Source organism: Pseudophryne corroboree, chromosome 8, assembly GCF_028390025.1.
Source record: "Pseudophryne corroboree isolate aPseCor3 chromosome 8, aPseCor3.hap2, whole genome shotgun sequence".
Taxonomy (NCBI): Eukaryota; Metazoa; Chordata; class Amphibia; order Anura; family Myobatrachidae; genus Pseudophryne; species Pseudophryne corroboree.
Genome location: NC_086451.1, coordinates 352,121,963 through 352,147,057, shown reverse-complemented (window position 1 = coordinate 352,147,057; position 25,095 = coordinate 352,121,963). Strand labels below are relative to the sequence as shown.

The 25,095-nt window shown below is 45.9% G+C and overlaps 1 protein-coding gene across 2 annotated transcripts in view; it reads left to right on the top strand.

Annotated features, from left to right (window-relative positions):
• DOCK11 (dedicator of cytokinesis 11) overlaps positions 1–25,095 on the top strand; it is a 981,167-nt gene that overhangs the window by 606,190 nt on the left and 349,882 nt on the right. For both annotated transcript variants that reach the window (XM_063937505.1, XM_063937504.1), the window contains 3 exons: positions 13,422–13,561; positions 17,838–17,953; positions 18,424–18,561. In XM_063937505.1, the coding sequence (XP_063793575.1) occupies positions 13,422–13,561; positions 17,838–17,953; positions 18,424–18,561 (394 nt within the window). The remainder of the gene's footprint in view (positions 1–13,421; positions 13,562–17,837; positions 17,954–18,423; positions 18,562–25,095) is intronic.

The following is a 25,095-nucleotide window of genomic DNA, read 5'->3' as shown; positions in this document are numbered from 1 at the left end:
GCATCTCATTACATTAAAGAAGCAGCTTCAGATGCAGGTGTTCTGGCGGCCAAGGCTGCTACGACATCCCTTTTGGCTTGCCGTATTCTCTGGTTGCGGTCCTGGTCGGTGGACTTGGACTCTAAGAAAACCCTGGAGGTGCTCCTGTTTAAAGGAAACATCCTCTTTGGTGAGGATCTCAACAAGATTGTCGCTGACTTGGCGTCTGCTAAGACTGCATGTCTACCTAGTACTACTCCTTCGGCCCCGAAGGCTAAGAGTACTTCCTTTCGTTCCTTTCGCCCTCCGGGTAAAGCAAAGGGTCTGGCGTACCCGAAACAGTCTTGCACTTCCAAAACCACCAAACCCAAACCTAAACGTGCATGGAATGCCCGTCAGCCGGCTTCCAAATCTGACAAGCCTGCAGCATGACGGGGTGGGCCTCCACCTGGTGGATCCCAGGGTGGGAGGCCGACTTTTACAGTTCACCCAGGTATGGCTGAAGACCACGTCAGATGCTTGGGTACTGGAAACCGTCACTCAAGGATATGCTATATCCTTCAAGACACGTCCCCCTCCTCGCTGTTGCCTGACGGACATCCCTTCAGATCAAGTGAAGGCAACAACTCTCCATTTAGTGGTACAATCCCTCCTGCTCACTGGAGTGGTAGTGCCGGTGCCTCTGGCTCAGAGGGGCAGGCAGTACTATTCAACACTGTTCCTAGTCCCCAAATCGAATGGTTCCTCCCGGCCCATTCTCAACCTCAAATCTTTGAACAAGTTTGTGAGGGTCTCCAGGTGTCGTATGGAGACACTTCGCTCTATTGTCCTGGCTTTGGAACCATGGGACTATATGGTATCCCTGGATATACAGGATACTTACCTGCATATCCCTATTGCCATGTCCAATCAGCAATACCTGCGGTTTGCTATTGGCAATCTCCATTACCAATTCCGGGCCTTACCGTTTGGTCTGACCACGGCTCCGCAAATTTTCACCAAGGTCATGGTAGTTATGATGGCTTCACTCCGCCGTCAGGCATCAGGATCCTGCGGTATCTGGACGACCTGCTGATCCTGGCCAATTCCCCATAAGTTCTCCTCCGTCATTTGGATCTGACGGTCCAGTTTCTGCAAGCAACACGGGTGGCTCATCAACTGGAAGAAATCCTCCCTGGTCCCTGCCCAGAGCATGGTGCATCTGGGAGCGTTTGACACACACAACCAGAGGTTGTTTTTGTCACAGGAGAAAGTCCTGAAGCTTCAGGACAAGATACGTTGCTTCCTCTCTCGTCCGCGAGTGTCAATACACTCGGCGATGCAAGTACTAGGCCTCATGGTGTCGGCTTTTGACATGGTGGAGTATGCTTAATTTCATTCCCGCCCTCTGCAGAAACTGATTCTTGCCAAGTGGGACGGCCTGCCTCACCGGATCAGGTCTCAAATGATCTCCTTGTCTTCGGAGGTCCATCTGTCACTGATCTGGTGGTTGCAGCACCAACAATTGATCAGGGGTCATCCCTTCTGGATCTCCAACTGGGTCCTTCTGATGACGGATGCCAGTCTGAGGGTTTGGAGCAACACTTTCTTCAGGGTCGGTGGACCAGGGAGGAGTCTCTCCTCCCAATAAACATTCTGGAATTGCGGGCAGTGTTCAGTGCTCTGAAACTGTCACGGCATCTGGTACTGAACAGGCCTGTTCAGGTACAGTCAGACAACGACACCACGGTGGCGTACATAAATCATCAAGGCGGCACTCAAAGCCGCATGGCAATGTTAGAAGATTCTTCAATGGGCGTAACGCCATCTGCCAGTCATATCGGCAGTGTTTATTCCAGAGGTCCTCAACTGGGAAGCGGACTTCCTCAGTCCTCAGGACGTACATTGCGGAGAGTGGAGCCTTCATCCAGAAGTATTTCAACTCCTAGTGGACAAGTGGGGCCTACCAGATGTAGACCTAATGGCGTCTCAACACAATCACAAGGTTCCGGTCTTTGGAGCAAGAACAAGGGATCCTCAAGCGACGTTCGTGGTCGCACTGGCTATTCCATGGAACTTTCGGCTGCCGTACGTGTTCCCTCCGGTGTCACTCCTGCCCAGAGTAGTGAGGAAGTTCAAGCAAGAAGGAGGAATCCTTCTTCTAATAGCTCCAGAGTGGCCCAGACGGTATTGGTTCTCAGACCTACAGGGTCTCTCAATAGTGTCCTTTTCTACTTCCGCAACGACCAGACCTCCTTGTTCATGGCCCTTGTGTTTACCAGGATTTGGCCCGACTGGCTTTGACGGCGTGGCTCTTGAAGCTTCCGTACTGAGGGCCAAAGGATTTTATGAGGCGGTCACTCAAACTATGTTGAAGGCCCGTAAGCCGGCTTCTGCTCGGATTTAACATAGGGTCTGGAATTCTTACTTTGCTGGTGCTCATCTAACAATCATGACGTTTACAAGTTTAGTATGGTCAAACTTTTGGCTTTCCTACAACAGGGCTTGGACTTGGGCCTTCGGCTGGCCTCCCTCAAGGTTCATATTTCTACCTTGTCGGTATGGTTTCAGAGAAAAAATTCACTCAGGGTGTTTTATGGATTCAACCCCCCTATGTCCCACCTGTGGCTCCTTGGGATTTGTCGGTGGTTCTGGATGCTTTGCAAGAGTCTCCGTTTGAACCTCTTGAATCTGCGGACCTTAAGTGGCTTTCCCTCAAGGTCTTGTTTCTGCTGGCTCTGCTAGACGGGTATCAGATTTGGGTGCCTTGACTTGTAGGTCCCCCTATCTGATTTCACCGTGACTGGGCGGTTCTTCGGACGCACCCTGGTTATCTACCTAAGGTGGTGTCTTCTTTCCACCTTAACCAGGAGATTGTGGTTCCGGCCTTTGTCTCTCCGGATTTATTCTCCAAAGAGCTGTCTTTGGATGTGGTACGGGCTCTCCGTATCTATGTGAAGAGGACAGCCTCCATTAGGAAGTCTGATTCTCTCTTTGTACTGTTTGGTTTTCACAAACGTGGCTAGCCTGCTAACAAGCACACGGCCAGATGGATTAGAATGGTGATTGCACATGCTTATGTACAGGCTGGCCTTCTAGCTCCTGCTTCCTTCAAAGCCCATTCTACTTGGTCTGTTGGACCTTCATGGGCGACCTGCCATGGTGCGACCCTTGAACAATTGTGCAAGGCGGCTCTGTGGTCCTCGGTGAACGTGTTCATAAGGTTCTATGCCTTCGATACTTCCGTCTCCCATGATGCTTCCTTTGGACGCCGGGTTTTGTGCCCGCTACAGTGCGTCCCCTCCCATAAGGAACTGCTTTAGGACATCCCCAATGTTATTCCCTTTGGAATACCAGTGTACCCCGCTGCAGAAAAGGAGATTTATGGTAAGAACTTACCCTTGTTAAATCGCTTTCTGCGAGGTATACTGGATTCCACAGGCCGCCTACCCTGACGCCCTTAGCTTCTTTGGGTTGTTATGGCATTAGCCGCTGACACCTTCTCCTGTTGTGAGAATGTGGCTACTAACTGTTGTTGTGTCTTTTACCTGCTACTGCATTGGACTGGTTGACAAAACTGAGCTCCTGTGCACGGAGGCGGGGTTTCTAGAGGAGGCTGCGCTGAGCATCTTGGTACAGTCAAAGCTTTTAGCCTGTTGGTGCCTCGGATCAAGATCCTACTCTACACCCCTGATGTTTTTCCCTGTGGAATCCAGTGTTCCTCGCAGAAAGAGATTTAACAAGGGTAAGTTCTTACCATAAATCTCCTTTTTGCATTTTCTGACACATAAATAGGGGATTTATTTGCAGGTATTATATTTGTCTGGCTATATCGTACTGTTACGCTCTAAGGTTATGTTCATTATAATGTCTACTACAAAGGGCGGGAAATCCGTGGATGCTCCTGCATCATGCTCCTAAGCCACGCCTAGTTCTGAGCACATTTACTAATGCCGAGCGTCTGTTTGTTCATTTTTCCTGAAAAACACGGTAATGTAGCATTTCATATGCAGATACTGTTGCAGTTGCACACAGAATATAGTCATGCTACATATCATTTTAATCAGCAAAGTCTGCATGTGGCCGTATTGGATTGGTGTTTGTTCACTCTGTGTTTACATAGGTTTCTTCCGGGGTACTCCGGTTCCTCCCACAATCCAAAAACATAATGGTAGTTTTATTGGCTCCTGTCAAAATGTAACCCTTGTGTAAATTTGTATGTGTACATGTGATAGGAACTGTAGATTGTAAGCTTCACTGGTAAGGGCCTCGTATGAATGGCCAAATATTCTCTGTTAAGGTCCATACACACGGAGAGATTTTGACTGAGCATTTCCCCTTGACTAACTTTTCCAGCGATTTTGACTAAGTGTGCAAGCGGTTTTGGCTATGGGCGATTTTGGCTAACTCATTTAAGCAAGGGGATGCTTTTTTCTATATAGTCAAAATCGCTCAGCTATATCGCTCCGTGTGTATGGACCTTAAAGCACTGTGGAATATGTGTGCTCTGTATAAATAACTGTTAGTAAACAAATAATGACACAGCTGCTGCCAAAGAAAAACATTAGAAAGTTTTTTGCCTTGTACAGACCCAGATGCAGCTGCGTGTTTATACGCAGCGGACGCATCCAGATGGTCTGTGCATGCTCACCGGCGGTTGTGAGCAAGCGCAAACTGTCATGATGCAATTGCATCCTGGAATATGTGATCGCATCATGATTGACAGTTCCGGACAGCACGGGGTGGGGTTGGTGTGGCGTTTTGTTGGCGTAGTCCAGACAACGCAGGCCACTCTGAGAAAAAAAGGTGGCGGACCGTCTGCCGACACAGCCAGGGGTTGTCCTCTAATCAAAGCGTTCGTAAGTAAATTGCAAACACATCACGGGGCGGCATAACACATGCTAGGCGGTCTTGCCCTGTGCTGGGCGGCCCCCTACATGAAAGTAGATGGACGCAGATCTTGCTGCGTTAGCAAGATCTGCGTCCATCTGTGACTAGCCCCCTTATTCTGAGAGCTTTTGAGCCTTATCAGCAATACTGAACAGTCACGTTGAGGATGTTCATATTGTTTACTGGTTTTGGGCATAGGGGGTTTCCCGACCCGTTCGCAAGCTGCAGTTTGTCACAGCAGTGCGAACTGATCGGAACTGCACATGCACGGAAGACGCATTGTGCATGCGCGTCGTTGCCTCGCTGGGTAGCGCCGCCGCCAGCGGATAAAGTGATCGCAGCGGTGATCGCAAGAAGAGTGACAGGCGGGAGGAGTTCCGGGGCGTCAACTGACCGTTTTCCTGGCGTGGTCAGGCGAACTTAAGCGTGTCCAGGTGTTTGTAGGGCGGATGTCTGTCGTCAATTCCGAGACCTTCGTCGCTGGATCCGTCACACAGGGTAAGTAAGTCTGACCCTGGTCTTGTTTTGCAGGAAACTTTTTTAGCATAGCAGGGCTGCACAAGCGATCGCAGCCCTGCTATGCTATGATACACTCCCCCATAGGCGGCGTCAAGTTGATCGCACGAGCAGCAAAAAGTTGCTACGTGCGATCAACTCGGAATGAGGGCACTAGTTTAGTGTAAAGCCACCACAACATTTAACAAAATTACCCTCAGTAGAAGGTTGGGAGCATTTAGCAATTTCAATATTTCGCAGCTATGTAACTTCATTATGAAGCTCTCTACTGTTAGTAGCTTGGATGAAATTCATTTGCTGCACATTAAGGGATTCATGCAGAGTTGGATACATTTTCACCCTGAGGGTACATAGGAAAAGTTCTGTACACAAAAAGTGTATTTTATGCAGAAACTCAGTCAGACGCATCTCAAGATAGACAGCAGTGAATTTTGTGCAATGCATACCTAGTCCCAACTCAACCTATAATGTACAGAGGCAGCTAGCGTTTTACTATATATTGTTTATTAAAATTTAACAATGCAGAATATACCCATTATTTACTAAAGTCAGTTCACAGTAAAGACACTGGACCTGATTCAGCTTCAGTTGCAGTTTTGCTATTTTAGCAAAACTACAACTGCTATCACTCGCATGCTGGCCCCCAGTACAGGGCAAGGCCGCCCAACATGCATATAGCTGCCAGATGCAATTGCAGTTTGATTGCAGTTGAATCCCTGCCCAAGCAAAATAAAAGATACCTCCCTGCCTTGCTCCGAAGGCAGGTACAGGGCAGCCATCTCCCGTATTGCAGCAGCCGGATATGATGTCACCTGGCCGCTCTGAAAATGGGCCAGATCAGCCCACGTTCCAGACTCCTAGTAATGTCACGTCGCCCCTTCCCCCCCCGACCAACCCACAAATGCCTCTGCTTGTCAATCAGGCAGAGGCGTTCGTATCACAGAGATGCGAACGCATCTGCCAGGCTGCGCACGTGCAGAAAGAGTGTTGCGAGTGCGCACTGACCCGAAAATCGTCCGTACTGTATGCGCTTAACTGAATAGGGTCCCCTAGCCCTTATATTATATTGTGTCCTAACATGGTAATGCTGTGGTATCAGTGTCTTTGACTTATGTACATCGACAACAAACATTTTGATACACACTTGTTTCATTTGTGTATTAAGACCTTATTGTCTATGAGTGTTGTACTGCTACTTGCTTCAAAACCTACCATACAAATAATGTTGCGTTTTGACAAATACCAAAAATCCTAAAATTTATATTGTGTACTGCTATTATCTATCGACCTTATTATGTTAAATAAATCAAAAATAGATGGAAGAAAGCATTAGAATTTGAACATCAGTAACACTTTAAAAACAAAATAAATGAACAGATCATTTTATAATTTACTTAAAAAATAAATCATAAAATAGCATAGTTTAATTATTTAGTATTTGTACCAGAACCTAGATGAAGGGGACGCACTTGGCGGTTTATATATACACGGTAAGCTGGTCTGTTCCATCCTGCGCTCCTCCTGGGAACACAGCAATTGTAAAGCACTGGTGTATATGAAAGGCAATGTATATATAAAAACAACATCGTTTATGCCATGGAATATTTATAATATGATATAAAACGACATGCGTAAAAAAGTTATCCTGGCAGTTTCTAATATTGTCTTTCTATATAAGTTTATTTGTGCTTTTGTTTTCCATATTAGGTAAGGTCCAAATCAAACTTCTTTTTTTTTAAATAAACATGTTTCTTTGTAATAATAATCATGGGGGTCATTCCGAGTTGTTCGCTAGCAGATTTCGGTCGCTGCGCGGCGATCAGGCAAAAAATCGTCACTTATGCGCATGCGTATGCGGCGCAATGCGCACGCGCGTCGTACTATTACAACGAACGATGTAGTTTCACACAAGGACTAGCGAAGCATTTCAGTCGCACTGCTGGCCGGAGAGTGATTGACATGAAGAGGGCGTTTCTGGGTGTTAACTGGCCGTTTTCAGGGAGTGTCCGAAAAAACGTAGGCGTGCCTGGAATAACGCAGGCGTGGCTGGGTGAACGCAGGGCGTGTTTGTGACGTCAAAACAGGAACTGAATAGACTGAAGTCATCGCAAGCGCTGAGTAGGTATTGAGCTACTCTGAAACTGCATAAAATTATTTTGTAGCCGCTCTGCGATCCTTTCGTTCGCACTTCTGCTAAGCTAAAATACACTCCCAGTGGGCGGCGGCATAGCGTTTGCACGACTGCTAAAAACTGCTAGCGAGCGATCAACTCGGAATGACCACCCTTGTACAGTATCTTAATGGAATAGTGCTTATATGATGCTTTGCGCTGCTCTAGAGAGTGAGCTATTCTCTGAAATGATTTATGCTAATTACATTGCTGCCTCCCGGCACTGGTGGTCCATATTTACCCACTGAGTATACTAAGAAAGTTATCATGTGAGCCTGGTGTGGCACAATGTTACATTCGCTTCCAGGAGCAAACAGGATTTGCATGCAGGGGGTCCAAATGCAATCCACAATCCAGTGAGGTGCAGTGGGGGGAGGCAGGTAAGGCAGAGCCTTTCCTGTCATACTAACGTTTGTGCCAGAGTTTTGACTGTATAAAGTATATAAAAAAAATACAAAGAATATGTTTGAAATATCTTCTTTGCATTATTCTAATTATTTTTATAGCCAAAACTCTGGAGTAAAAAGTCTATGGCAGGTGAGGCAGTGCCTCACCTGTGTATCCTTTCCACACATCAAAACTCACCAAATTTCCAGGAGTTTATACTGCTGCACCTGTGTATAATGCCCAGATATACGCTTTGACTCATATATTGCATGTAAATGTGGTTCTGGTGCTAGCCAGTGCCTCCTGAGCTATTTAGCTCACCGCACTTCCCTGCCACAATCTCCCGCTCTGCAGAACATTGGAACAAGTGCAGGAGTCTGAGGGAGCGGTAGAAAGCCTAGTACCGACTTTGGACATACATATGTACCCTTTGGTCTGTTTATACACTGGATAGTGTATGGAGAACTGTTTTAACAATTAACAATTTATATAGTGCATAGTATAGACTGTATCAAACATATTAGACTAATATAAATAACATAAGTGGTCAGCAAAAGGTTAAACATCCCATAATAAATAAATAAATAAATACACAAACATAATAGGACCAGTAGGAGATAGAACTTACCGCTACATGTTGTGGTGGCTGCTATTGTGGTCACAAAGTTCTGACCAAGAGAAGGGGGTTTCCGGATCAACCTGAACAACACCCCCCTTCCCCCGCCTATTCATTCAGTATACCTTATTATATTTTAATATATTTCTTATTTGTAAAAAAAAAAAAATGATATAAAAACATGTTAAGAATACACTGTAGTACAGGGGTGGCCAACCAGTCAGAGACAAAGAGCCAAAAAATCTTGTTAAGTACGTCAAAGAGCCGACATCAAGCCGAAGGCACGTGTGCAAAAATGGGGTGTGACCTTGTGCCTGCTAGGCCACACACCTGGTATAAAAGACAATGAAAATGCCAGATCCACTGAAAATACATTTTAAAGCCAGAATCAACATAAAATACATTTAAAAAGACACTTCCACATAAAATAATTTAAAAATCCAGATCCACATAAAATATATTGAAAAAGCCATATTCACATAATACACTTCAGCTCCTCCATGTGTCACTCCAGTCAGCTCCCCTATGTGTCAATGCGTCACTCCAACCAGCACCCTCCTGTGTTACTCCAGCCAGCTCCCCCATTATGTCTCTTCTACCAGGATCCTTCTGTGTCACTCCAGCCAGCACCCTCCTGTGTCACTCCAGTCAGCTCCACTATGTGTCACTCCAGTCAGCTCCCCATTGTGTCTCTCCTGCCAGGATTCTCCTTTGTCACTCCAGCCAGCTCCCCATTGTGTCACTACAGCCCACCCTCATATGTCACTACAGCCCAGTATCTGGCTCCCTCAGTTTTCAGTCGCCGTAGTGCTGCTGTGTGTCTGGTTGGAGTGCACCAGTTTCCAGGATCTGTTGTATTCAGGTGACTGAGTGTCGGGAGCCACATTTCAATAAAGAAAGAGCCGTATGTGGCTCAAGAGCCACAGGTTGGCCACGGCTGCTGTAGTTGATTGCTTTATGGTACTGTAGGTAATGACATTAAGATTTTGTATGCAATACAATTTATGTTCTTTTTGTATCTTAATTCTATATAATTTTTTGTATCTTAATCATATATATAAATAATAAATACATAAAAATGTAATAAGGTATATTGATTCAAATGTAGCCTTGTGCCATACTAGGCACACATTATCACTTATTTAGTATGTATAGTATCTTGCAGAATGGAATAGTTTCAACAGACTTTTAGTTAGCAGTTTGTGGATTACTGGTGCATACAGTATGACCCAGAACAGCACCTGGTTCTACATGGACAAATCATTCTGTATTTATGGGAAAGAATATACAGCAAGACACTTCGAGGACCTGATTTATAGTAATGCTAGATACATGCTTGAATGATATATCGTTTGAGTGCTGAGTGATATATCGGTAGCAGATTGGCAGGTGTGTACACAACGTAGTGCTCTGACATATCAGGTGGCCCTGCAACACAGACTGGCATGCCCAGTTGTGATGTTTGCCCCGACATATCGAGCAGCTAAGGGTGTATAATCGGCCGCTTTGTCTTTGAAGTGTATATCCAGCCTTAGTAGCGATCACAGCTAAAAGACTGCCATTGTGTAAATGTCCAAACCAATTTGTGATGCATGGGGCTGAAAAAAATTTTTCATGCGGAGAAAACACTGCTTGCTTTTGTAAGTAGCACACAAGTACTGAGAAGCTTAATGTTTACATTGCAATTTAAAGTTGATTTAGGAATTACCCCCCTCCAAAATGTTATTCTATCCACACAATTTAAATTTTCTCCTTCCTTAGCATAATATAACTTTTCAGAAGTGTCATTTAGCATTTATTCTTGATGCAGAACATACATCATATACAGTACATTGCCAGACATTTTCCCATTAAATTCATAGTCTCATTAATATGTGATATCTGCTAGTAAATTAAATATCAAATACCTATGTTGTTGGTTGTCCCCTGCTTACTGTTCATTTCAGCAATTATTATATTGTCTGTCGCTGCCTTATCCACTTTTGGCTCTAGGTGCTCCTGGGCCACCTTATCCACTCATAGCACGTTTCTCCTGTGCCACCTCATCAACTCATAGCATGTTTACCTTGGCCACCTTATCCACTCATAACATGTTTATCCTGGGCCACCTCATCCACTCATAACATGTTTATCCTGGGCCACCTCATCCACTCATAACATGTTTATCCTGGGCCACCTTATCCACTCATAACATGTTTATCCTGGGCCACCTTATCCACTCATAACATGTTTATCCTGGGCCACCTCATCCACTCATAACATGTTTATCCTGGGCCACCTCATCAACTCATAGCATGTTTACCTGTGCCACCTTATCCACTCATAACATGTTTACCTGGCCCACCTCATCCACTCATAACATGTTTATCCTGGGCCACCTCATCCACTCATAACATGTTTATCCTGGGCCACCTTATCCACTCATAACATGTTTATCCTGTGCCACCTCATAACATGTTTATCCTGGGCCACTCATAACATGTTTATCCTGGGCCACCTCATCCACTCATAACATGTTTATCCTGGGCCACCTTATCCACTCATAACATGTTTATCCTGGGCCACCTTATCCACTCATAACATGTTTATCCTGGGCCACCTCATCCACTCATAACATGTTTATCCTGGGCCACCTCATCAACTCATAGCATGTTTACCTGTGCCACCTTATCCACTCATAACATGTTTACCTGGCCCACCTCATCCACTCATAACATGTTTATCCTGGGCCACCTCATCCACTCATAACATGTTTATCCTGGGCCACTCATAACATGTTTATCCTGGGCCACCTCATCCACTCATAACATGTTTATCCTGGGCCACCTCATCCACTCATAACATGTTCCTCCTGGGCATCCTCAGCCACTTATAGCATGTTTCTCCAGGGCCACCTCATTCACTCATAGCACGTTTATCCTGGGCTACCTCATCTACTCATAGCATGTTTCTCCTGGGCCACCTCATCCACTCATAGCACATTTCTCCTGAGCCACCTCATCATGTCATAGCACGTTTCTACTGAGCCACCTCATCTACTCATAGCGTGTTTCTCCTGAGCATCCTCAGCCACTTATAGCATATTTCACCTTGGCCAACTCATCCGCTTCTTAGGACTCAGTTTGGATCAGTAATGCAGCAGGAGGTGTGACGCCTCTTTTTGCATTACCATATTAAAGCTATCACTGCAGCTTCCATGTAAGCAGCAGTGATAGCTCCTCCATCCATATCTGAATCAGCCCCAATGAGACTAGTGGTATAATCAGGTGATTAATGTGTTAGCAGAATTTTTATGATTATGATGGTTAATCAGGTTTGTTAGCAAACCAAAAAAGCACACTGATGGGCAAAACCTTGTTGCACTGCAGGTGGGGCAGATATAACATATGCAGAGAGAGTTAGATTTAGGGGGGTTATATTGTTTCAGTGCATAGTCAATACTGGCTGCTTTATTTTTACACTGCAATTTATATTCCAGTTTAAACACATACCACCCAAATCTAACTCTCTCTGCACATGTTACATCTGCCCCACCTGCAGTGCACATGGTTTTGCCCTTTAGCTGCTTTTACGGTTTGCTAGCAAACCTAAATAAGGCCCTATGTGCTTGTCAGGGATACTTTTTAGATCCATTTTATATGTAATTCACTAGCCAAGTGTTTACTACAATTGTGTGTAATAAAATGATGTTTAGTCTGAATTACAGTGCTCCCATCAGTTATTTGGTTGATAGTTTTTGTGGAGCGTTCCAGGGCTTCCTTATTGGATGCTGTAGTCAGTCGCACTAACAGGATTTTGTGTTTCTCTGGACTAGCACCTGATTTTTATGTTGTTTAGTCTCATCATGTAAAACCCAAACTACTATCACCTTATCCTGCATATACTACTCTATTATACCAAACCATTTTAGCTCTGTGTGGGTGCTTCAATCCCTACTCCTCAACATTGACAATTCTTCACCCATATACATTAATAAATAGCTTGTCAGATAAAATACAGTAGCCCCATATAGGTGCATTTGAGTTTTTTTAGCATTCAACATCTCTGCATCTGTAAAGAGATACAGGAGTCAGTCCCAAGTATTTAAAAAGAGTATTATATAGAAAAATATAAAGAAAATTTATATTGTAATGAAAAACACAATTACTGTTCCATGTGAACTGAACACTTAGAAAAGTATAACAATTTTAAAAAATACAGTTATGTGCCAACCTAGCCAGTTTCATATTTCTGAAGGAGACTTGTCCAACACATTGCATTTTAAGATTCGGTGATTGAGCAGTGTAGTGATAACAATATTGCGTGATTGATTCGGTAAGGCCAGGGCCACACATAGCGTTTTCGCTGTACCTGTTTTGTAGGACCCATTTAACAGGAAGGAGTCTGCACAGTGTCTTCTATCTGGCCGTCTACACATAAGCGGCCGCACCCGCCGGATCCAACCACAGCATGCTGCGGTTGAGCAGGATGACCAGATTTCAAGTAGAACACATATATTTGAATCAGGTTCTACTTGAATTCTTTGTGGTGCTGGGCGGAACCACTTCTGCGGCACCTAGCAACAATGCATATGTGTGAACCCAAAAGGCTACTTCCTGTTGAACGGGTCCTGCGAAACGGGTCCGGTGAAAACGCTATGTGTGGCCCTAGCCTCAAGGGCTTTTAATTGCTAACTTGAAAATAACATAAATCAATAGCTTTGGCATATTCCTCATTCTCTGTATGCTCAGTCTCAACCCCTAAACCTGCCATGGTTATTGAATATCTGCTCAGCTGTTACAGAATATGATTTTTTCAGCAGAAGTGTTTGCTTTGAATATAAACTATGACCTTTCAGGCTGTGCTTCCTTAATAGGCAATATATTGTCATCATTGTCTTTCCAGAGTTCAAGATGTTTGGATATCTAAGCTTGCTGTGGCAGGGGACAGGAAGTCTCAGACGATGCCTGCTCTCCGGAGCAAAACAGGAGCCATGCGTCTACAGCATCTCAGCAACCTAGAAAGCTCCTTCACACTAAACCATAGTAAGTCATTGTAGCTGGCACAAATAAATTAATATTGGAAGGTAATGTTAGGGATGGTTATTATTTTTAGAGGCACAATTTAAACTTTTGGGACCGTTACAATCTAACTAAACATGGCTTCCTCTCCCACGTAGGGAGAGTTTTAGGCAAGATGATGACCTTGGCCAAAATATTTTATAAAAATGGGATGCAGTATTGTTAGTACAGAACGTAAGATCATGAATCACATTATGTGCAGAATAAAGACAAGTACTGAGAGGTAACCGCAGCATACTAAGAAAAGAGGTTCCAAACAGAGGGCCTGATTAATTAAGGATTACAAATGCAAAGCTGCTCGCAGCTGCTTTGCATTTGCAATCTTTAGCAATGCAAATGCAGGAGGGGGCTCATACCACCTCCTCTCTGCATTTGTGATGCGACCGCATCTCAGATGAACATTGCGACCATTGGTCACGATGTTCATCTGTGACGGAAGGCTGCGTAAACTTCAGTTTACTCAGCCTTGCTGACTCAGTGCGGCTTGCGGGGCTAAATAAACTGCGTCTCGTGACAGTCTGTGGCTTCCCCACTCCCGTAAAACGCCCCCGTTTTCCCGAATTTCGACCACGCGTGAGCGCCTCTGCCTGTCAATCAGGGTTGGGTATATAAAACAAAACAAAAATCATGGGTAGGATATAAACTGTAACTTAGTATGTTGGCTAGTGTCCACAGCAGCCCACCCATTACTGTGGCTAGTACCTTCAATATTGTAGATAGTTTACAAAGTTGCCCCCGATACGGCATTCAGGGATGTGTACAAAATACAGACATTCAGGTTCCCGACAGTCAGAATCCCGGTACATCCCGGAGGTAAGTACCAGGGTTAGGGTTAGGCACTAAGATGGCTGTAGGGGGGGAGACGCAATTAGAGTTAGGCTGGGGGAGGTTAGGGTTTGGCTGCATAAGGGATGGTTTACAAGTAGGGTTTGGGTGAAATAGTTACCCGGAAGCTATCAGGATTCTGTCCGTCGGGATCACGCTGTCGGTCTTTTGACTGTTGAGATACCGACTTGCGGGATTTCGTGCCCAACCCATCAAGCTCTGCTGATAGTTAAGAGGAACAATGAAAGGGGTCATTAAAAACTAGTAAACAGTTCCCATTGTGCTACTGTCATTTGTTTATACAGTAGTAACAAGCAGGCCATTACTTATATAGTGGACTCCCAATTGACTGACATATGGTATATAAGACCAATTAGCTATGTCTACTAATTTTTAATGACAGCTCCTAGAAATAAAGTGTAATGGGGCTCCTGACATTGGTTTAAAATAAGCTTCATCATCTCCCCTTTGCGCTTGCTGAACTCCAGGCCTCCAACATGGGACCCACTTGTACATCTCTAATGGCAGCCTTCAGCTTTGTCATTTTTGTCTGTACATTATGACTCTTTATACAATACAATTAAATATATTGTGTTTTTACTTATTTTCTTTCACATTTAAAAATGTTACTGTCGTATAGGTATATGTACAGTAAAGGGCAACTTGAAGGGATCTGTGGCATAAATCAGGGGGAAATCATGTGCAGTCCTTACACTAAGCACCTATAGCTCCAAGCTCTTGTGATAAGAAAATGCATAGGTGGTAGCTGGATAAATAGCACAATTTCTCTGTACAGATATGTCCTCACACACCTAGCCTTAAGACGGCGCGAGATGCCCAGCACAACTGAGCCAAGTGGTGTGGTCTAGAGTATCTTATTCACATTGCAGATGCAGTGAAACGCCACTCCCGGTGTATCAGAGACACCAGGCTGTGACTCTAACTGCAGAGGAATTAGTTTTTAATCCATACAAAAGGCCTCGCTCCTGTGCGAATTTGCAGAGGTTTGCGATCGGATAGTCGCCACCCAGACAGAGCAAAAATCCACCCCGTGCCAGTCTGTGCACGCCGTGCAAAAAGATTTGCAAACGAGGAAGCCGCTGAAAAACTAAGGCGGAGAAACGCTTTACAAATACCAAGGAGTCCACCCACCACTGTCCTTTAAAAAAAAAAAAAACAACTATGGACCCTGACTAACATTGGAACCACAAGCAAAGGATTTGTCCCAGCACCACCAGCGCTGTCATTTTTATTAAAGCCAGCAGCGGAGGGTAAGAAGGACCATCTATCCATGTGGGTTTAGAAGGACTGTGTACTATTAAGTGCAATGGGTGAGAGGACCGGTATCATCCATAAGTAATTGCTATCTATACACTGTATACTTGTGGAAAAGGGTGATAGAAAGCCTCAATCAATTTGAGAGATTTTTAAACTGTTTACCTATTCCCAACAATATTTGGAACATTTGTCTGAGGATTCGTATGGACATAAAACAAATCATGAGAAGTAATAACATTTTCCATACAAGTCTATTAACGGTCTTCAGTGAAGAATGATGTCTTGTTAAAAAAAAAAATAAGATTATATTTAATTTATTGTGTGTTATTAAAAGTGCTTTTTTATGACACTTAGCTGCCCAGAGTGATAATTTTAAACTAAAATTCAGATTTGTGTTTGCAGCGCGCCCCAAAAACTTACTTTTTTTTGCTTTATCTCTATATAAAAGGAGGTTTGCAACAAGCAGCTAACACTAATCAGGAAAATCAAAAATTGTTTGGTTAAAAGTGCATATATATTTTCACCAGTGGGTTAGCGCATCTTTTTTTCTGTGTAGTTCTGTATATGTGTTCATTCGCACACAGATGTACAAATGTCGCACATCAAATTGATCAGTGTAATCTAGCAGAGTAGTTTTGTCGCTTCCAATTGTTTTATTTGTGCAACTAAAATGTACATTTAGGGGGGAATTTAAAAGTTATCGATCCTGATCTCCTGTCTAAAGTGACGGGAGATCGCAGGGGGTGATGTACAATTGATGTCGCGCTGATCGCGCCTATTAGTCGCCTATTAGTGTCGGGTTTAGCCGCGTAAAGCAGCTGAACCAGACTAAACTAATGGACGAGATCAGGAAAAATGCAGACACGGATCACTTTTCACACATTTCAGCTTGCCACCCCCGGAGACGCTGGACGAACAGAGCTACATTTAAATAGCTCCGTTCGACGCCATCTAGTGGCTTCCGGCAGGAATAACAATTGAATTCCGCCCTTCGAGTGAGTAACACGCTCAGCGCAGAGGGGCTGTTTGGCGTGACTTAAGCCACAGAGTATGATGACACATCTGTATATGCATCCTCCATCCAGAGGCATGTTTATCAGTAAGTGAATACCATCTCTATTTGGTTTTGTCATTTAACCACCATGGATTTTTTATAACTTAACTATATATTGTCAGCCATTATTAGATATACTGTATGTACAGATGTGTCCTTATACATCTAGCCTCAATATGCCATGCTCCGTGAGATGCCTGGCGTGAGTGAGCCAGCAGCTACCGGGCAGCTCTACTGATGTTAGGCATATTTTTTTGCCATAAATTGTGTCTTATTCACATTGCGATGCAAATAAGTCGCACAAGCAGGTTCTGCTGATTTCAATGATATGTGGCATGCCTATATTCTGCATGCACATGTTTTGGGGAAAAAGGACAAAAAGTCGCCTGGCGTTAGTAAACACGCTCGCAACTAGGTGCGATTAGAAGAGATGTTTAATGTGACTGCAGCACGAATGAGAGAAGACACATCTGTTTTGAAAGCGTTGCAGTTAAAATGCCGGCTGTCGGGATCCCGGCGTCCAGGATACCGACGCCGGAATCCCGGCACACCAGGATTATTCCCACTCGTGGGTGTCCATGACAGCCATAGAGTGGGATCAGAACCTGCACGAGCCTCCGAGCCCGCAAGGGGACTCTTAGCGCTCGGCCCACTGACAGCATTTTGGCGGGCGGGATGCCGTTCTCAGGATATTTGCAGCATGCAGTCAGCATCCCATCCACAGGTAACACGTATGTAATCCTATTCCCGTCCACTGGTAAAACGTATGTAATCCTATTCCCGTCCACTGGTAAAACGTATGTAATCCTATTCCCGTCCACCGGTAAAATGTATGTAATCCTATTCCCGTCCACCGGTAAAATGTATGTAATCCTATTCCCGTCCACCGGTAAAATGTATGTAATCCTATTCCCGTCCACCGGTAAAACGTATGTAATCCTATTCCCGTCCACCGGTAAAACATATGTAATCCTATTCCCGTCCACCGGTAAAACATATGTAATCCTATTCCCGTCCACCGGTAAAATGTATGTAATCCTATTGAAATAATGCTTTGATTTCTCTACTGTGCTCTGTCTATAGGTGTAGGCATCAGTGAAGCAGATATCTTACATCAGGCATTGTTAGAAGGAAACTGTACCACCGAAGTGTCCCTCACAGTGCTGGATACCATATCTTTCTTCACACAGACCTTCCGGGTAAGGTTTATATCATTGGTATCTATAGTATCTGGTATAATACTGTGCCCTTATATTAATTCAAAACATGTTCTGAAAATGTATATCTCAGAAGAGGCAGGTTGCTAAATTTATAGTTAGTGGAACACACATATACCAAATGATGTTGCCTCAATATAAGACCTTACTTTGCATTTCAGTAGAGGCTGATTCAAAGTAGGGAACAAAGCATAAAAAGGAGAAGCAACCACATCACTAAAAGCCCTCCAGGCTGATGATTCATCTCATATGACCATGCCGTGCAAGGGGTTAAACACAGCTCAGAGACACGGCACAAGTGCATAGTCCAATAAAAAACCAGTTTAAAGAAAGTGCCACTGCCCCACTCTTTAGTGCTGGCAATGCCTGAGGCTGGCCTATTGTAGTTACGTGTAAAGCACACCTCATTAATTCAGTTTGAAAATATTATTATTATTTTTTGCTCTTTGTAGACTCAGCTCCTCAACACAGAGTGTCAGAATCCCTTGATGAAGAAACTGTTTGATATTTATTTGGCTTTTCTGAAAAATGGACAGTCAGAAATATGTTTAAAACATGTCTTTGCATCGCTCAGAGCCTTCATCAGCAAGGTAGGTAGTCTGAAACTCTGCAGTATTATGTAAAAGAGATCACAATGTTTAAAACAAATTGCATATACAGTACATAAATTGACCTGTATACTGTGTACGTATGATGTACATATGAAGTATACTAGTCGGTATGCCTGTCAGACAATGTGGCGTCTCAATGAGCAGTTTGGTGGTGGTTTTATTTAGAAAATGGATTTTTGCAGCAGCCAGAAATAGCTGTTAACCACTTAGCTGGCATGGCCAGATCACATGCGACCGCGCTGCCCTGCTGTGTCCCCCAGTTTCTCTAGCATCCAAAAGGGATATTGATGAGACTTAGGGGGTCATTCTGAGTTGATCGCACCAAGCAACTTTTTGCTGCTGGTGCGATCAACTAATCTCCGCCTATGGGGGAGTGTATTTTAGCATAGCAGGGCAGCGAACGCTTGGGCAGCCCTGCTATGCTAAAAAAATTTCACGTAAAACAAGGCCCGCCCTGGACATACTTACCCTGTGCGACTGATCCAGCGATAATGGGCTCTGCTTTGACGTCAGACATCCGCCCTCCGTTCTCCTGGAAACGCCTGCATTTTCCTTACCACTCCCCGAAAACGTAAGCCAACAGACAGGTGGCGCCCCGGAACGCCTTCCTTCTGTCAATCTGCGACCGCTTTCTTAGTTTCCAGCGTCGTTGCCCAGCGACAGAGATCGCCGAGCAATGGCGCGCATGCGCAGTTCCGACCTGATCGCACCGCTGCGAGGAAGTGCAGCATGTGATTGGGTCGGAATGACCCCCTTAGTACGATGGGGTATAGACGACGTCCAAAGGAGCCGCTGCACTTTCAGTTTCTTGACTGGGTGTGCTGGCTCCTCCCCTCTATGCCCCCTCCCACAAGCAGTTTAGAAAAAAGCGCCCTCAGGAGAGGATGCACATCTCTGCAGCTCCAGAGAGTTTTCTTCAATTTCCTCTAAACTTTTATTATTTTTGGTATGCTGTTTGGACAACAGCATACCTGCACCGTGGGAGGGGCGACGGTCACCGGCCTTGTGAGGTGTCAGAGCCGCTTCCCCGTTGCAGGACCACCGTCCTGAGAGGTTGTCTGTTCAGCGGGGCACTGTGCCTTAGCTGTCGCAATCACAGCACGCCGCACACCCCTAACATATGCCTGATGGTGATGTCTGTGGAAAGTACAAGCTGGGGGCCCCACCAGGTGGGTCCCCCGTTTCAAAGTGCGGCTGAACGTGGGTGCGGCTTACGGGACCATCCTGGTAGAGCCCCCTGTGTAGACTGGCTCAAGATGGTTTAAACTAGCGCTTGTGTGATGTTTTTAAGCATGATAGGAGACATTGCCAGTATAAAAATCACTGTAGCTCCGGTGCCATCGGGGGGGGCGGAGCTACTTCAGAGCGGAACCAGAGGCATTTTGGCACCTTCCTCTGCTTAATGCAGCAGCAACCAGCACACACAGCTCTTCCTGACTCCCAAGACACGCTGGAAAACTGGTGCAGGGTGTAGCAAAGGGGGACAGCCGCTATTGTACACATTCTGTGTCCTCTGCAGGACAGAATTTTGTTATGAACCACAGGTAGTGGTTCATTCCTATTTTATGTTTATAGTTCTCTTGCAGGCCAAGATTTCCCTTTGTTCTGGTTTAGAAGATTCTTGTTTGCTGCAGGTGGTGAGTCTGTGTAATTGCAGCCTGTTGCCATGTGTTTGGCCTCACCTGTCTGCTAATTGCATCTTGTCAGTTTGGAGTCGTGCAACAGGGCAGCTGCACGACATAATTAATTAGGGCTCTCTGTTATATTCTGGCTCAGTGCAATACACAGACGCCGGTGATAGTTCTTGAGTTCTGAGCCAGTTCCTGAGTGTCGGTTCCAGTGTCGGTTCCAGTGTCTGATCCCATGTCCTGCCGTGAAGCGTTCCTGTCCAGAAGTCCTGTGGCTTTGTCTGTCCCTGTTCGAGTATCTGGCTTCTTGGTGTCCACCGGTCTGTCGTTTGGGATTCTGCCTGTCCTCCGGTTCATAGAGCCTGTGAAGGCTACATTGGGGGTTCCTGTCCGTTTGCCAGTATTTGTACCGGTTCCGTGAGTAGCGGCTTTGCCGCATCCGTCGGCCTAGGCCGCTGTATTCCTTGGTTATATCTGTTACTGGTGTTTTGCAGAGGGTTCTGCATATGCTGTCACCGCCGGTACACAACAGTATAGTGTCGGTATGTGGACAGCATTTCCTTTGTTGTTCTTTTCCTTTGGCGGCGTGCCGCACATGTATTTAGTTTTAGGGTTGTTAGTAGCCCCTAGCCTTCTGTTTGCTTTAGTTAGAGGTCCCCTTGTTATTATCCTGTCTCGTTTCACGCCTTGTCTCGCTCTAAGACCTGGGGGCATCGGAGTTGGGCAGACCTAATCCGCCCTTCAAACGCGGCTGCCGTGGGCCCAAGAAACCATAGTCACGCAGGCGTGAACTGACCACACGGATGAAACAATGGAGGTAGGCTGCTAGGGGCTATTTCCATACCACACCTTATTTCAGCGTCACGTTCTGGTGCTCTGGACTCACTACGCAATATCTCTCTTGTTCTGAGCACCAGGAACGTAACATTATCACCGGCCATACAACAAAAAAGAAACAAAGCTAAATAGTAGTTTTTTCTTTTTTGGCCCAGTCCAGTGTCCTGTTTAGAATCCAGTCCGGTCAAGAATCCAGTCCTGTCAAGAACTCAGTGTGCAGAATCCAGTCCGGTGTTTAGAATCCAGTCCTGTCTAGAATTCAGTGTGCAGAATCCAGTCTGGTGTTTAGAATCCAGTCCTGTCTAGAATTCGGTGTGCAGAATCCAGTCCGGTGTGCAGAATCCAGGGTGGTGTTTAAAAATCCAGTCCAGTCTTGTATAGCTTAAAATTCTAGTCCAGTCTTGTCTTGTCTAGTTTAAAAATCCAGTCCAGTCTTGTCTTGTCTAGTTTAAAAATCCAGTCCAGTCTTGTCTTGTCTAGTTTAAAAATCCAGTCCAATCTTGTCTTGTCTAGTTTAAAAATCCAGTCCAGTCTTGTCTTGTCTAGAATCTTGTCTAGTCTTGTCTTGTCTAGAATCTTGTCTAGTCTTGTCTTGTCTAGTTTAAAATCCTCCTATGCCAACTATGCAAGCCCTGCAAGCATCTCTCTCAGCCCTGAACTCTGCTTTCAGTGCTTTGAAACCTGAGCGGCTGGAAGTTTTGCAGCAATCCTTAAAGCAACTGCAAAACCTTCTGACTAAAATTTTGCTTATCTTGCCAGAAGTCGTTGAGAGTTCATCTACCTCTAAAGAGACTCTTGCTCACAATAGGGTGACAAGAGAATCCTCAGGTTCAGTTGGAGATAAAAAGTTTAAAAGTTTTCTGCGGCCCAGGCTCTCAGAAGAGGAGCGTCTGCGTCGCAGAAACTTAAATTTATGCCTATATTGTGGGGGTTTAGGCCACTATCTGCAGACCTGTGAGTTGCGCAAGCCAAAGTGTGGCGACAAGTCCTGCCCTCTGGCCAAGTTGAGTCAGGATACAAGACCTACTCCTGTCTCTACTGTGGCAGAGGTACTTGTCACACAACCAGCACTAAAAAGCACTCTGTCCTATAATTGGGGTCCTTGGGCTATGGAGCCCCATTATAGATTCAGGAACCAAAGGAGAATGTTTCTCTCCTCTCTTGATTTTCCTGTTGAAGCAGAGTTGCAAACCCCTGGAGCGGTACCCGATGCCCGGGGTCCTGGAGCGGTGCCCGATGCCCGGGGTCCTGGAGCGATGCCCGGGGTCCTGGAGCGGTGCCCGATGCCTGGGGTCCTGGAGCGTTGCCCGATGCCCGGGGTCCTGGAGCGTAGCCCGGGGTCCTGGAGTGGTGCCCGATGCCCGGGGTCCTGGAGTGGTACCCGATGCCCAGGGTCCTGGAGCGGTACCCGATGCTCTGGGTCATAGAGGGACATCGAATATTATAGCTCAGGTGTCAATACCAGAAGGGGTCTCAGAAGCTGTTACCCCAGGTAGGGACTTGAAAAGCGCAACGCCAGAGAAGGTGTCTAAAACCATAGTTCTAGAAGGGAACTCGAGAAGCAAAACCCCAGAAGGGATCTTTGAAGTAATATCCCCAAGTGGGGTCTCGAGAGACACAGCCCCAGAGAAGGGTCTAGAAGTCGCTTCCCCAGGAAAGGACTTAAGAGGCATAGCGTTAGTGGAGGTTCTGAAGGTTATAGCTTCAGCAAAAGTCCCGGAAGTCATAGTCCCGGGAGAAGTTTCGATAATTATCGACTCAGAGAGGGAGGTTGACGGCCTGGTCCCAGAGAGTGAGGCTGACGGCCCGGTCCCAGAGAGTGAGGCTGACGGCCCGGTCCCAGAGAGTGAGGTTTGCTGACGGCCCGGTCCCAGAGAGTGAATCTTGCTGACGGCCCGGTCCCAGAGAGTGAGGCTGACGGCCCGGTCCCATGGAGTGAGGCTGACGGCCCGGTCCCAGAGAGTGAGGCTGATGGCCCGGTCCCAGAGAGTGAGGCTGACGGCCCGGTCCCAGTAAAAGAATCCAAGGTGCTGCCCCCAGCGGGGTTCCCGAAGGCCACTGCCCTAGCGGGGTTCCCGAAGGCCACTGCCCCAGAGGGGGTTCTGAGGGCCACTGCCCCTGGTGGGGTTCAGAAAGTCACTTTCCGGGTGGGGTTCCGAGGGCCACTGCCCCGGGTGGGGTTCAGAAAGTCACTTTCCGGGTGGGGTTCCGAGGGCCACTGCCCCGGGTGGGGTTCAGAAAGTCACTACCCCGGGTGGGGTTCCGAGGGCCACTGCCCCAGGTGGGGTTCTGTGGGCCACTGCCCCAGATGGGGTTCAGAAAGTCTCAGCCTCGAGTAAGGTCAGTAGTGACCAGGTCCTAGCAAAGCACTCTAGTCAGTCAGATGGGAAGGAAGCAGATCCTGACTCTGTTGATATCTCAACATCTATAATCTTTGATGGGGACTTAGTCCAATTTCTGGCGCTTTACAAACACTGTTACATCATTATGTTGTCTAGACCATTTCTGAGCATCACTTCAGAGAACCTTGTGCTCTATCTGATATATTCCTTTAGAGGGGAGCCTTTTGAGTGGGCATCCAATTTAATGAAAACTGAAGATCCCATTCTTCAGGATCCCCCGGCATTCAGTGATGCAGTTATTAAGAGATATGGTGCCAAAGAAATTGGTTCAGGTTCCTCTAGGTCACCCGTCTTATCTGCTGAGAGTCCACCGTATACTGTAAACTCGGCACAAGAGTCTCAGCCCGTTGTTTTGACTGCAGGATTGTGCTTTTCTGTCTTCTTCTAATAGTAGTACTTTGCCTGAAAGTTCAGCTCCCAAGGTTAAGAAACCAATCTCTGATTTGAACCCAGCCTTGCTGGGAGGTACCATCAGTTCAGACAATGTTTGGGGAATACCTTGGTCAGACCTCAAGAACTTTGTAAAAATAAGAAGAAAAAGAAATTATTGACTCTTGCCTTGTGTAAAAATATTATTATTTTTTTCCTTGGCTTGTGTCCAGTGGCCACCATCAAGGGGGGCGGGGGACGACGACACTGTTACAAACTGTTGCCACAGCTTGTTTCTGTTTTCTTGCCTGTTAGACCAGTGTGTCGGGGTTTTTTTTTTTTATCCCTTGTTTTGGAAAGTCTGAATTTTGGGGTCCGTTGACCCCTCCTCAAGGGGGGGGGGGTGTACTGTTATGTGCCACGGCTGTGGCTCATTCCTGTTTTGCATTTTGGTTATGTATTTTATGTTATACTTCTGTTTCTGTTCCCCGTGGGTGTCATGGCGTGTTCGGAGCCCACCCTTAAGGAGAGGGTACTGTTATGAACCACAGGTAGTGATTCATTCCTATTTTATGTTTATAGTTCTCTTGCAGGCCAGGATTTCCCTTTGTTCTGGTTTAGAAGATTCTTGTTTGCTGCCGGTGGTGAGTCTGTGTAATTGCAGCCTGTTTCCATGTGTTTGGCCTCACCTGTCTGCTAATTGCATCTTGTTAGTTTGGAGTCGTGCAGCTGCACGACATAATTAATTAGGGCTCTCTGTTATATTCTGGCTCAGTGCAATACACAGACGCCGGTGATAGTTCTTGAGTTCTGAGCTAGTTCCTGCCGGTTCCTGAGTGTCGGTTCCTGAGTGTCGGTTCCAGTGTCTGATCCCATGTCCTGCCGTGAAGCATTCCTGTCCTGTGGCTTTGTCTGTTCCTGGTCGAGTATCTGGCTTCTTGGTGTCCACCGGTCTGTCGTTTGGGATTCTGCCTGTCCTCCGGTTCAGAGAGCCTGTGTCGGCTACATTGGGGGTTCCTGTCCGTTTGCCAGTATTTGTACCAGTTCCGTGAGTAGCGGCTTTGCCGTATCCGTCGGCCTAGGCCGCTGTATTCCTTGGTTATATCTGTTACTGGTGTTTTGCAGAGGGTTCTGCATATGCTGTCACCGCCGGTACACAACGGTATAGTGTCGGCGTGTGGACAGCATTTCCTTTGTTGTTCTTTTCCTTTGGCGGCGTGCCGCAAATGTATTTAGTTTTAGGGTTGTTAGTAGCCCCTAGCCTTCTGTTTGCTTTA